General features: G+C 51.1%; 1 protein-coding gene across 1 annotated transcript; it reads left to right on the top strand.

Annotated features, from left to right (window-relative positions):
• The first annotated feature begins 1,050 nt into the window (after nucleotides 1–1,050).
• Nucleotides 1,051–2,228, top strand: GSX1 (GS homeobox 1). Its single transcript, XM_041487415.1, has 2 exons — nucleotides 1,051–1,438; nucleotides 1,873–2,228. The coding sequence occupies exons 1-2, from the start codon at nucleotides 1,051–1,053 to the stop codon at nucleotides 2,226–2,228; spliced, it is 744 nt and encodes a 247-aa protein (XP_041343349.1).
• The last annotated feature ends 10,659 nt before the right edge of the window (nucleotides 2,229–12,887 follow it).

Genomic DNA, 12,887 nt, shown 5'->3' with positions numbered 1-12,887 from the left:
AATCTCATCCTTCGGGAAAAATAAGCTGCTTCCCTGTCGTCCCCACAGCCCCGGGGACTTCCCGGCGCGCTTGTGCGCGGCATCGATGCGGGCTCGGGCTAGCGCGCTTTGGCGGTGGCCGGGGTCGGGGCCGCCGCACGTGGGTGCCGCGGTGCCATGGTGCGATGGCAGGTGTTACCGCTGGGACTGGGCACGGGGACCAGGTGTAGGGACACGCGGAATGTGCCGAGCGCCTCTTCCCCCTCCGCGGGAGCCGCCGGCACGGAGCGGTATCTGCGTGTCGGGTGTTCTGTACCCGCACCAGCGCGGGCGAGATGCTTGTGGCTCTCTGCACCCGTTAGCTGTGCCCGGGCGCCCACGCCCACGCAGAGGCCCGGCGGATGTCCTTGCCGTGGAGCACCGGCTGGCACTTCTCTGCGGCCGGGGGTTTCCCCCGACGGCGGCGACAGCGACAAGTGGCAGGTCCCGGACCCAGGCTGGGAACAAAGACGCGGGGCTAGGGAAGGTGGCGGGCGAGGTAGCGAGGACGAGACATCCCGGAGGCGAGGGGAGAGAGAGAGGCCGTCGGCACCGGGGAGCCGACCTGGTGCCACAGGTGGGAAAGGCACCGGGGGGCTGGCAGGGGAAGCTGCGCCGGCGGAGACGGCGGCTGCAGCCGGCAAAATAAACAAATGGGAGCGGGCTGAAAGCTGGGCTGAAAGCGAAGGAGAGCGATAAAGAGAAAGAAAAGAATATTAAATCGCGAGAGAATGAGAAAATAACCCCGCCAAAGGGAGAGGAGGGGAGAGGCCGCCTGCTACGGCGTGGGTGGGGTCGACAAGAATAGAGTACATTATGCAGTTCATTTAGTTAACAAGGGAAATAATGAGGGAGCGTGCGGCGTGAATGCCAAGAGAAGAGCCACAGAAAGCCCATTGAGCGCCCGGCGCCGCCATCACATGGCGCGGGCGCTATTTAAAGCGGGCGGCGGGCGCCCTTCAGCACCACTCGGGCTGGCCAGCGGCGCCGCGCGGGCGCTGCGCGGGGCGCTGCGCGGGGCTGCGCGGGGCAATGCCGCGCTCCTTCCTGGTGGACTCGCTGGTGCTGCGGGAGGCGGGCGAGAAGAAGGGGGAGGGCAGTCCTCCGCCACCGCTCTTCCCCTACGCCGTGCACCCCTCGCACCCGCTGCCCGGGCTGCCGGCCGGCGCCTGCCACGCTCGCAAGGCCGGGCTGCTCTGCGTCTGCCCGCTCTGTGTCACCGCCTCCCAGCTGCACCCGCCGCCGCCCGCTATCCCCCTCATCAAGGCTTCCTTCCCTCCCTTCGGCTCCCAGTACTGCCACTCGCCCCTGGCCCGCCAGCAGCACTCCGTCTCCGCCGTCAGCGTGGGGCACGCACCGGCGCTCTACCAGGGCGCCTACCCACTGCCCGACCCCCGGCAGTTCCACTGCATCTCCGTGGGTAAGGCGGGCAGGGGCGGGAGCGGGGGGTGCATGCCTGCATGACCGCGGTGGGCGCTGCGGGAGGTGATGGGGATCCCGGGGAGCCCTGCCGAAGACACCTGGGGAGGGGTGTGCCTGCCCAGCGCACGGAGGCTGGACGGGGAGGCCCGGCACCTCTCCCTGTCGGTGCCCCAGACGATGCTCTGGGGAAGTCCCACTGCTTCCCTCCGAGCTTCCGATCCGGGCTGTGCGGACGGGGAGGGCCCTTGTGGGCTCGGACTCCAGCCTGGCAGCCGCTTGCCGGGTCTCAGGCCCCTCGGGACGAGGAAGGGCTGCGGCCCCGCAGGGTGGGCGGCAAGGCGGGCTCAGCGGGGACTGGCGAGTGCCCGGCGTTGCGGGGCGGGCGGCGGAGGGTCCGGCCGGTCCTGACGGTGCGCCCCTCTCCATTCCCAGACAGCACGTCCAGCCAGCTGCCCAGCAGCAAGCGGATGCGCACCGCATTCACCAGCACGCAGCTCCTGGAGCTGGAGAGGGAGTTCGCCTCCAACATGTACCTCTCCCGACTGCGGCGAATCGAGATCGCCACCTACCTGAACCTCTCCGAGAAGCAGGTGAAGATCTGGTTCCAGAACCGACGGGTCAAGCACAAGAAAGAAGGAAAAAGTAGCTCCCATCGGGGCGGGGGGGGAGGCCACAGCTGCAAATGCTCGTCCCTTTCCACCACTAAGTGCTCGGAGGACGACGAGGACTTGCGCATGTCTCCATCCTCCTCGGGGAAGGACGACAGAGGTCTCGCAGTCACCCCCTAACCACCCGCGCACCCACCCCGGCTCCGCAGGAACTGTAGCGAAAGCAGGGGAGGGAGTCCTGCCTGCCCCGGTGCTGACATGCAGCCGAAGGATTTTATACTGTTTTGTATAATTTGTGTAATTTACGAAGGACTTTCTCGCCTTTCTAGACCCCCGGCCCACTGGGACGGGTGTCCCGGCACCCTGGTGTAAATAAACTCCTCCCTGGGACCCCAGGCGTGCCCCCATAGTGCTCTCTCACTTGCTTCCCCGCAGGCGCATCCCCGGGCCCGGGAAGCTCCTCGCAGACCTCGCTGCGCACCGAGACGGGTGCTGAGTGCGCGGAAGCTGCGCGGCACGGGCGGTGCGCCCGCCTGGAGGGATGCTGTCTCGGGCTCCCTCCGGTAACTCGGCGGTGCCCAAAAGCGGGCGGACGGACGGGGAGGGTTGAAGGCTGTTTGGGTTACTATATTTTCCGTTTTTTCTTTTTTTTTTTTTCCTTTACAAAATTGTTTTGTTTTGACTTCGTCGCTGCCGTGCGCACAACTGTGGTTGTACCGTTCCGTTCCACTCCCTCCCCGCGGGAGATATTTATTTATTTATTTATGTGCAGAGAAACGATGATGGCGATGATAATAATGATTATGATAACAATAAAAGCTCGTTGGTGGTTTATTTCCTTCTCTTCGCGTAGAAAGCAGCCACTCGGGGCCCCCGGGCGTGCGCTGGGAGCACCACCGCTCTCCAACCCTCTCCGCCGCAGCTCGGCACCGGGACCCGCCCGCTCCGGCGAGCGCAGATGACGGGGAGTCTTCCTTTCTCCGTGTCGAGCTGAAGGTACGGGGTGCATGGGACCCCCGCCTTCTGAGAGAACTCCGGGGGCTCTCTCGGTCCTCCCCCGCGAAGCTAAAGCTCGGGCCGGGGAGAGGCTGGGCGGAGCACCTTTCATTGCCATCCCAGCCGCAAGCCGGCCTGCGGCCGCAGGGCAATGTGAGCACCGGGCTGCCGCCGGGACTCGGCTCCTCTGTCCCGGTGCCCGCGGCAGCCAGATAGGAAGGATTCCCCCAGCCTCCCGCTAACCCTCCTGTGATGGGGCCGGGGCCGGGACCGACCCTGCTGGGGCTCCCTCCACCACGACTACCGGGTCCCGCCAGCCCCGCTCCCGGCAGCGCTTTGCTGTTGTTTCCAGGCGGTGACCCGGTGATCGTCCCGGTGGCTCTCGGGGAGCCCCGTCGGAAGCAGCCGAGAGGTTCCGCAGCCCCGCGGGTGCCACAAGCGGTGGCGCGGGGCCGGACTGGCATCAGCTTCCTCGGGTGCGGGAATCCAGAGCCCGGGCTCCGGCCGCCGCTCCGTTCGTGCAAGGAAAAGCCCCTTGTGCCGGGACTCCCGCTCCGTTCGGGCTCACGGGGACGATCTTCAGTGGGTGCAGCGGCCGTCCCTGCACCCGCAGCCGATGCCTCCACTCTCCCCGCGAGGCCGCAGAGCTGCACCGCCTGGCACGGCGGGTTTCATGCCCTGCAATCCGGGAAATGTGCTTGGGTCCCTAGGCTACAGTAGGTTCCTGCCCGAACCGGGATGGGACCCAATTTTTGTCCCAGAGCATGTCCAAAACATGCACCAGGAAGAGGCAGGAGATGTCCCTCATGAGAAATCCTCGAGGAGAAGGTCAATGCTGCTCCACACACAGGCTGAAGTTGGTGTGGGTTTCAGATCCCTGGGCACCCAGGTTAAAGGCAGAGCAGGTAAAAGTCCCACTGCTTGGACAACAGCAAGTCCTGTCAATAAAACAAACATGTCACTCTCCAGCCTTCCCAAGACACCTTGTAGAGCTGTGGGTCTGGGAGACCTACAGTTCCTGCAGCTCCACCCCACGGGTGAGTGGAAAGTGTGACCCTGCAGCTCACGGCACACTGTAGATTTCTCAGGACACTCAGGACGATGTGCAGTGGCAGGAAACTATTAGACATGATAGTGCAGGACAGGCACAAGGCAGTACTCTCACCCTGTAGTCTGGCCTGATTTGTGTTCCCCTGTCTGGAAGCCGCAAGGATTTGGTGACACTAGGTAGCTGCATTATCAAGACTGAGGCAAATGGACAAAATGTTCAGGCTCCTTCGTGGCCTTCCTTCACCCACTGACTCCTGGGACTCTTAGACCTCTTACCTCTTCGTCTTGGCTTCCTCCTCTGCTGGCTTCTCACATTCCCAGCTGAGATGGGATGGCAGGGCAGGCTTGTAGTTACAACACTCCATGGGCAACATCTTCCTGGCTTCTTTTCCCTTGACTGCTGGGGGTGAATTTGGCAGGTTTGAGACTAAAATCTGGCCTTGGTACAGGAGTCAGTCAGTCTTGCCTGGTGCTTGGCCCCATAATGTTCCCTGCATGCCTGTTCTTCCCCAGTGGACCAGTTTCAACAGAAAAGACCCCTCAGAGGACCTTAATTTGCACAGCAGGACCCTGTAGCTTTTCCAGCACTCACCTCCCATCTTGCTCATGTTTACCAGGCTTGTTTTGAAAAGTCATTGCAAAATAGAGGCAGAAACAGCCTAGTGTAGGTTTAGCAAGGGGTCTGGCATCCTCTTACAGAGCACTGGCACTGAAGCCAGTGGCACTCGTAGAGGCGCGTGTGTGTGCTCCTCGTGCCTGCTCAGCCCAGCAGCAGGGGATTGAGCCAGTTGGCTGGCAGTGACACACAAGGAACACCAGCACTGAGCGTTTGAGTGTAGCTGTTGGGGTGGTATTGTGGTGCTGCTGCTGAAGCTCTCAACATCCTTGCTTGCCAGCACATTCCCATCATGTCTCTGCTCCTCCATGGCACAAGCTCTGATGTACAAAATGTGCCTCCTCACACTCCTGTTTTGAGGCTGAGCAGAGGCAGACAGGGAGAGCTTCTCACCACTGTGATAGGGGTGATGAGGCAGTGGCACTGCCCACACAGTTTGCTCCTTGCTCACTGTGAAACCTGGGCAGCAGCATGCCTAGCAGACAAACAGAACCTTGTGGACAAACACATTTTGTCCTGAAGAACCAGAGCTGGTGGGATCTGAGGCAGCCGCTGGAAAACTTTATAGGTGTGCAGAATCAAGCTCACTATCACATCCTCACTGCAGGTACAGTGGCTGTGGGCTGCAAGGAAGAATCTTGTAGTGATGCTGCCCTGGCCAATGCACACATTACAGAGAGTGTGGGCACACACGTGACTGCATCCTTTATGGACTGAGTTTGTCAGCCAGACAATTTGGAACAATCCTCAGCTCTAAAATGTACCTCATATATGTAAAGTAGCAAAGAGAATTCCCTCATATGGTATAATTTTGTCTGAACAGCAGTGGAGTATTACAATGGATGGCCCCAACAAGACAGTATTAATATTCTCCGGTGCACGCTGGCCTCTGCTGCAGACCCTGTGTACCTTGCAAAGCCCAGTGGGGCTCTCAGTGCACTTGACAGTCATTATGCCACATCCACATGCAGAGATAATCCCTCCTTAGTTGGGCATTTTTCTAATTTAGTGAGAAATCATTACAGCAAATGCTCAGAGTGTCATTTTCAAGGACTCTGAGGTTGGGCAAATTAAAGTCATTTTGCTGTGGGAAGAGCGTGGGCACCTCTGCTAAAGCGAATGTCATAACATGCCAATTTTCAACTTTCTATCTCTAGCCATTTTGGCAGCAGGTTTCTGAAAGTTACTTAAGCATTTTAGCATCTAAAATGCCCAGTCGCACCTGATTCCAACAGGAAGCAGATTTATAAATGCACAAAGTGAGTTTGAATATTTTCCAGCATATAATTTTTTGATCATATTTCTGTCTTAAAGTTGAATTACTTCTGCCCTAGCATGCAGAGAGGAGACTCTTTGGATGCTATGAAGGCTGTAAAGACTGTATCCCAGAGCAAAAGTGACTGTCCTGGCAGGGGAAAGAGGACAAAAGATCATGCTGGGATCTCTTTTCCACACACTGGTATTGCTGAATTTTGGTGTCCTACACCCCATCCCATCACATATGCAACCACTCTCTTTTCACAGGCACAAAATGTGAACGTGATATGGATACCTGGGGAAAAAAACAAAGGTTTGGAATGAAGAACCTTTTCAACATTAATTACTTGTGTACTTACATATACTTAATATTAATTTGCATGTTTTGGCTTTTACATTAATGTGATTTTTATTTCTATCTCTCGACCTCATTTGGTTCCACATAAATGCTGCATCAAATAGGTTTACAGTTGAAAACATGCATTGGTATTTTAAATGCTGTTGCTCTTAGCCACAAAACTAGCATTATTAACTCAGGAATTCCATAATTTGGTTTATCTGCATTAATGTATTTACACAGTGCCAGCTCTGAGCTGGCCCCATGGCCTTGGAATAGTGTTTGGGATAAATGGACTTGCTGCTTTGGAATTGCATTACACTGTGGGAGTTACTGGGTGTTTTCTATCACTCTTATTTATTTAGAATGAACCTTACCTATTAATTTCCTGGGATAACAATGATTAATTTTTAATCCTTAGGTTCCTGAGGGCAGCTCTGAAATTTGATTCTCTAAGGACAATATAATTTGGTCTATGAATGTGATTACTTTAAAATACAGGCGGGTGTTTAAAAAGATCCTAAATAAAACAGTTTTGCATGATATTCCAAATGATTTGAAGACAGGTACATCAACAGTAGCTCTCTCTCAATTACATTAATTTTGAAAGTGTTTTTGCTATGAGCGCAAAGTACTCATTTATCAGGATGTAATTATGCAAGATGAGGACATCTCCTAGGATACTGACACTGATGATGACAGCAAATGGCTGGGCCTGATGCTTAATATGGATGTAGCTCTACAGGAATGGCTGCCTGGTGCTGGACAGATGATTGCTCTGGAGCTACTCTATATACTCTATTTTATACAACCCATATATATCCAGCATATATAAATAAAACCAAACTAACTAGCTAACAAAAAAAGAGAAATAGCAATTATCATAACCAGGAAAAAGTCTTCATTGTTAAGCCTTTTTTACCCCCTTTCTTATTTTGCTACAACCTTCTCTAACTTGCCCTTTCCTCCTTGGCCTTTTCTGTTAGGCTTGTTCCCAACAAAGAGCACCTGGAAAAGAGTACATTTTTGTCACATATTTGCTACCAGTGTATATAGACCAAATTGGAGAAAACACATCAATAGGATGTTAGCATGGACCCAAAACGTGTCTTGGAGACAGTAACTCCTGTCAGATCTGTGTCTATTCTTTTCCTCACCCTCCCTCCAACTAGGAAAGCTATTAGTGTCAGCCACAGACTACAAATACATTATTTTATGCACTTTGCAGCTGGATAGGCAGTGGCTCCCATGCTTGAACACAGGTGTGTACTGGTATTTTAGATGGTGAGTGGGAGTATCTGGTCTGTATGGCTTCAGCCACTGCTCCAGAGGGGTCTGCAGATGAAAGGTCCCTTCTGCCAGTCTGATGAGGATGTCAGGTACCCTGGTACACCTGAAATAGCACTAGGCACACATCCAGACACCTCAAATGGTTCTCCACAAGAAAATTTACACCTGAAAGCATAAACACAGAAGGCAAATACAGCCATACTGTTGGAGAGAATACATGGTAGCTGTGGCTGCAAATACATCTGGATTTAGTTTTATTTTAAAAATTTAAATATCCTGTGTGGAGGGCTAACTACCTGTACTTGACTGATCCTGGTCAGGGTAGACTATAAAAGTATGCAGTGCCTTGGATTACACCTCTTTTTTTTTTTTTTTTTTTTTTTTTTTTTTTAAGAACCCTCTTCTCAATCAAGTCTCAACTAAATACCAAATAATAGTAGAAGTCCATACAGACCTGCAACATGTGCAGGTGTTCAGGTGGCTTGTAGTGTGCAAGGCAGAGCAGAAGGAGTAAGCATAATATGGTAAAACATGAAGCATAGAATGGTAAAACACATGTACATATGTTGTTTAAATTTCCTCTAAAGCCATAGTCTTTTTGCACTTGGTGTGATATAAACCCAGAGGAAGTTCATGGGTATCAGTAACTCTGGGGAGAAAAGGCCTCTGCAAGCCAGGTGATGCAAAGGAGATGCATGGACTGAATGAGGCAGAGGCTGTTACCTGGGGAGCGACACAATACACTCCTGGGAGCTGTCTTATTCAGGCCTTCGCACCAGGCAGGGCTCTTTCAGACCAGAGGTGTCTCTTCACTGGTGTTCTGCTGGAGGTAGCACAGAGATGCCTGATTTGTAAAGGCTATCCTGCGGAGCAAGCTGTCCACCTCTGATGTGGGTTGTCTCCTGAGTGTATTCCCATGGTCTCAGCTAGGAACAGTGTACAGGATTGCAGATCATTTATTACAGCAGACACAGAAATGTTAACATGCCTCTCCATTAATTCTTTCCTCTAGAGAAAACCAGCTTTGACCTCTGAGTTGACCAGTCTGAGAGATTCTCTGAATCCACAAGAGATACTTATCTTTGATGCCACCATGTCAACTCTGAGTTTTCTTTAGTGCCAGAACTGGGAGGACACAACACTGTACTAGGGGGAAGGTAATCAAAAGCTGATGATGTGGGAAACTCCTGTCCTTAGTTCCTGGCCATCAAGGTGCTCTTTTGAGCATGACCTGTCCTGAGCCTAGATGTGCTATGGGCACAGAGGGAAGACAAGACAGCTGGAGTATTGCCATTGTCAAACCTGCTGGACCTCATGCCTTCTACCTAGATGCCTGTGACTGCAGTGAAATAGTTCTGATGGTGTCTGAGACCTGTCTGAGTCCTACTCTGGCCCCTTGCAGAGCTGACTTAATCTGTCACAACCCAGATACAAGCTGCTCCAGCACATCAAAAACCTGTTCTGCTGCTGCATCACTTCCCAGGCTTTCAGCCTTCCCACCACTACCCCCTCGTACTCCTGCCTGCACTAACTGGTAAGATTTCCATCTCCCTGGCTGACTCCAGCTCCAGCTTTGCATACTTTTGGCCATTCACTACCATCAATCACAATTCTTGCCCCAGTTTCTGTCTTGTCCCCAGGTCTCACCTTTTCAGAGACAATTTGGGGCTCTGTTTCACCCCCAGCCCTGCTTGCAAAACTGTTCAAGCCAACACTCAGGTTGTCAGCAGTGGTGAGCAAGCAGAGGGACGACATCAGTTTATGCCAGGTGATAGATACCTGGGTGCCTCATTCACCACCACACAGGCTTCCCTGTACACGGTGTCCTGGCACAGCTCTCCATGAACCCTTCCAACCCACCAACTATTCCCAGACAACACACCCATCCTGGCCCTTCTGCAGTGCTGCCAGCTCACACAGCCAAGCTGGCTCCCTGACATTATTCCCTTTTCTTCTACTAATCTCAGTTTTCTCATTCCCCTGTGTCTTTTTATTTTTTTCTTCCTGCATTTCAGTCAATCACCTGTTTAAAGTTAAGCATATATTTAAGTACTCTGCCAAAATGAGTCCTAGGTATTCTCAGTTGTTTTCCACCCTCTGTTGAATAATTACCCCCCTCCCTCTTTCCCCAGAACATATGGGGGTCATGTATCCAGCTCTTATGTTTAATTTTGCACACAGTTTAGATTACACTTTGTATGAAACATGCTACCAAAAGTAAAGCTCCCTTCTCCTTTCTCTTCCTTTCTTTCTCTTTAGTTAAGCATACATGTAAAGAAACCTTTCAATGCACTTGCAGAGCCCTAATACAGTAGAGTGACACAAAGCATTCTGGATATTGCTATGCAAATGACATGCCAAGAATGTTTAGACTGTACCTTGAAGCAGTAAACAAGTTGATTGTCATGGTGTCATGGTAACTAGAGCTGGATCCGCTTCATACGAATGAGGTCCCAACCTTTGTTTTTATTTGGATTGCTAAAGCAACTCAGTGGCCCAAAGCTCATCACCCCCTCGGTCCTCTGGAGAGTCAGAGGTACAAGAAATGGACTCATGTATCAGGACACCATTTAAAAAGAAACAATGAGCTACTGTGACACACAACTTCAGGTCACTGAGGATATTCAAGCGTACACCAATCTGAGTTGGGAGATGCTGTCAGCACCACTGGAATTTACTATGTATTCTGGGCAGAGCTGCTGTCCCACCAGTGCAGTTGCAACATGCAGAATTTATATTTGGAAGTAATGAAAATTGTGCTTTTAAACTGGTGAACTGCTCCCCTCTCACAGAAGTATGGATAGTGGAGAAGGCAGCAGGGCTCTTCTGTGAGCAGTATCTCTGTGTGGAACTGTAGGACCAATAACTCAGGCTGCTGGTCAGCACCTTGTATTGTCCACTTAATACATGATTTCTTGCCAAGCAGAGCAAGAAAGCATTTCCCTGGATTTGACTCAGCCATCCTTCCCTGGGTAGCAGGAAAGCTCTCTATCACCACAGAAGAATCACACTAATGACTTAGAGGTTATGGAGTTTTTTCCCTAACTCAGTAAGTCAGGGTTGAAATACTCCAGGCTCTGATAAGCCACCTCATTTACCAAATACACTCCTGGAAATTGTTCATCCAAGCTGAGCCACCAGACTTGACTCCAAACATCCTCTTTTATCTCTACAAACAGAAAATGCTTTCCCAGACAAAGCCAACAACAAGTCAACACTGTCCTACCATACAAAATAAACTAATTAATTTCCTAGATGGCTGTGGCATTGTAAGTCTGAGACTAAAAATTTTCTTTACTCCCCATACTCAAAAACAAACTTTTTTTTTAAGAGTTGTGTGGCCAATTGTAAGTACCAGCTGATCTCAGAGCATTAGACAGAGGAGCTCCCCTTTCTGCACTATTTATCACTGCTGATCTGGGCTTTAAGGAGAATCACAGGGCTGCTGAGTCAAACTGGGTCCAGCCACAGGGACCAACACAAAAATCAGCTTGCTGTCTGTCTCTGTTGGTTCTTCAATCCCACATTTTCAAAGCACAGAGCACAGAAGGATAACCCTTCATATGATGTGAAGTGTGTGAGCTCTTTGGCAGGGCACCAAATCTGTCTCACATTGCCTGAGGCCTTCCCTGCTGTATATTGGCTCTTCTCTGTGCTTGTGTGGACTTGAGATATCACATCCTGATGTCGTGTTTCATCTCTTGTTACTTGAAGTGATCTGCAAAGACCTGTCTGAAGCACTCACATGCAACTCCTTAATTTATGGTATCAGTATAAGGATGGGAATTCTCCCAGCAGCTGCAGGACCTGCACAGAAGATGTACTGCAGCTGCTTGAGCAGACTCCCTGGTCAGAGTCAGAGCAGACGAGTAAGCCCTGAATCAGAAGAGCTATCTCCTCTTGCAGGATTAATCCTGGTGAGGCTGGCTGAATCAAGCCCTGGAAACCATTGCAACTGAGGCAGTCTATAAAGACTAGCCCCAGGACACTTGGAGGCATTCTCAATACCAGGAGGGAGGCAGGGGAACCCTTGGAGAATAGTTGCTCGCTGAACTAAGTTCCTTAGCTGTAACAACTGCATTTATGCAACTGCACCTAAATAACTCTGTTAAGGAAATCAGAGGCAGTGGGACCAAAGAGCCATCTGACAGGGTGTGGAGGTGAAACATTCTCAGGTGGATGCAGAAGTGGTAACTGAGTATTCATCCCTGTTGTTCATCAGCTGCTGTAAGGTATCCTTGGAAGTAGCTCATAGGAAATATGAGGAACAAAGCAAACCCTGACCTAAGAAAAGAGGGGAAAGGATCTTCCCCACAGATCTAAACCCATTCCTGAAGATAATTTAAGTGCTGTCAGAGACCAGATGCTAACATGTGATTTACTAACTACAAAATAACTTCCCTGGCATCTTTGATTCTGAAGTATAGCCAAGTCTCTTACAGTCTCTGCAAACTCATCAGTGGGAAAGTTCTCATTCCTTGCTGAACCACTTCTTTTCCTGAAGCAGGATTTGTACAGTGCTTTATCTCACAAGTTCTGGATGGTTCAGTAAATGCAATAGAACAATTGATGGGGCTGAGATAGGCATTAGAGCCTAGATCAGCTTGAGAGAGAGCTGAAGAGCTGTATGGCCCCTCTGCTGCAGGTTCTAGGCTGCTCAGAGGTGCTGCAGAGCAATACCCTGGGAGAGCTGATCCAGGCAGAAACTAACTCTGTTCACATGGTAGCATCACAAGGTTGTGGAACTGAAGTCAGCTGCTGATCCTAAAAAATACTTTTTGTTGCTCATCCATAATCTGATCAATCTGGAAAGCAGTGTTTGCAGGCATGTACTTTCAGGTGGACATGTCACACTTTTCCACTGAGATTTGAAGATCCCCTTGGTCAACTCCCTCTCTAAATTTACAATTGGTGCACCTGCAGGGAAGGAGAATAACATCTCAGCTTCCAGTGAAAAGATGCCCTCACAGCACATTCAGGGTAGCAGAATTTCCCATTTAAAAGCAAGCTCCTACCTGTCCAAGTGCTACTAAAGGCACAGCAGTTCTCAGTGTTCCAGCTGCCACCTCTGAGATTTCCTCGCACATTTCATTTCACCAACAGCTCCACTAAGATTTGAGCATAAAGCAAGGAGCAGCTGGTATTTAAATACCTTTCTGTATGAGGACATGGCCCAAGACATTCTCTTCAAGGAGAGGTTCATTTACTTTTTCAGTTTTATCGACTAGTCCTGACTAACTCAGAATGACTGGCAAGACCTCTTCACCAGTGAATTCATGAACTTTAGTTGTTT

The sequence above is a fragment of the Pyrgilauda ruficollis genome, unplaced genomic scaffold (genome assembly GCF_017590135.1).
Source record: "Pyrgilauda ruficollis isolate IOZ18807 unplaced genomic scaffold, ASM1759013v1 scaffold8, whole genome shotgun sequence".
In the NCBI taxonomy this organism is placed as follows: Eukaryota; Metazoa; Chordata; class Aves; order Passeriformes; family Passeridae; genus Pyrgilauda; species Pyrgilauda ruficollis.
Note: the sequence above shows the minus strand (reverse complement) of the source record. Positions and strands in the feature narration are given on the sequence as shown.

Bases quoted from the DNA above. Each gene is read 5' to 3' on its own strand.
- GSX1 (XM_041487415.1), top strand. From the start codon at position 1,051: ATGCCGCGCTCCTTCCTGGTGGACTCGCTGGTGCTGCGGGAGGCGGGC. The intron at 1,439-1,872 runs GTAAGGCGGGCA...CTCCATTCCCAG, and splicing joins GTTCCACTGCATCTCCGTGG to ACAGCACGTCCAGCCAGCTG.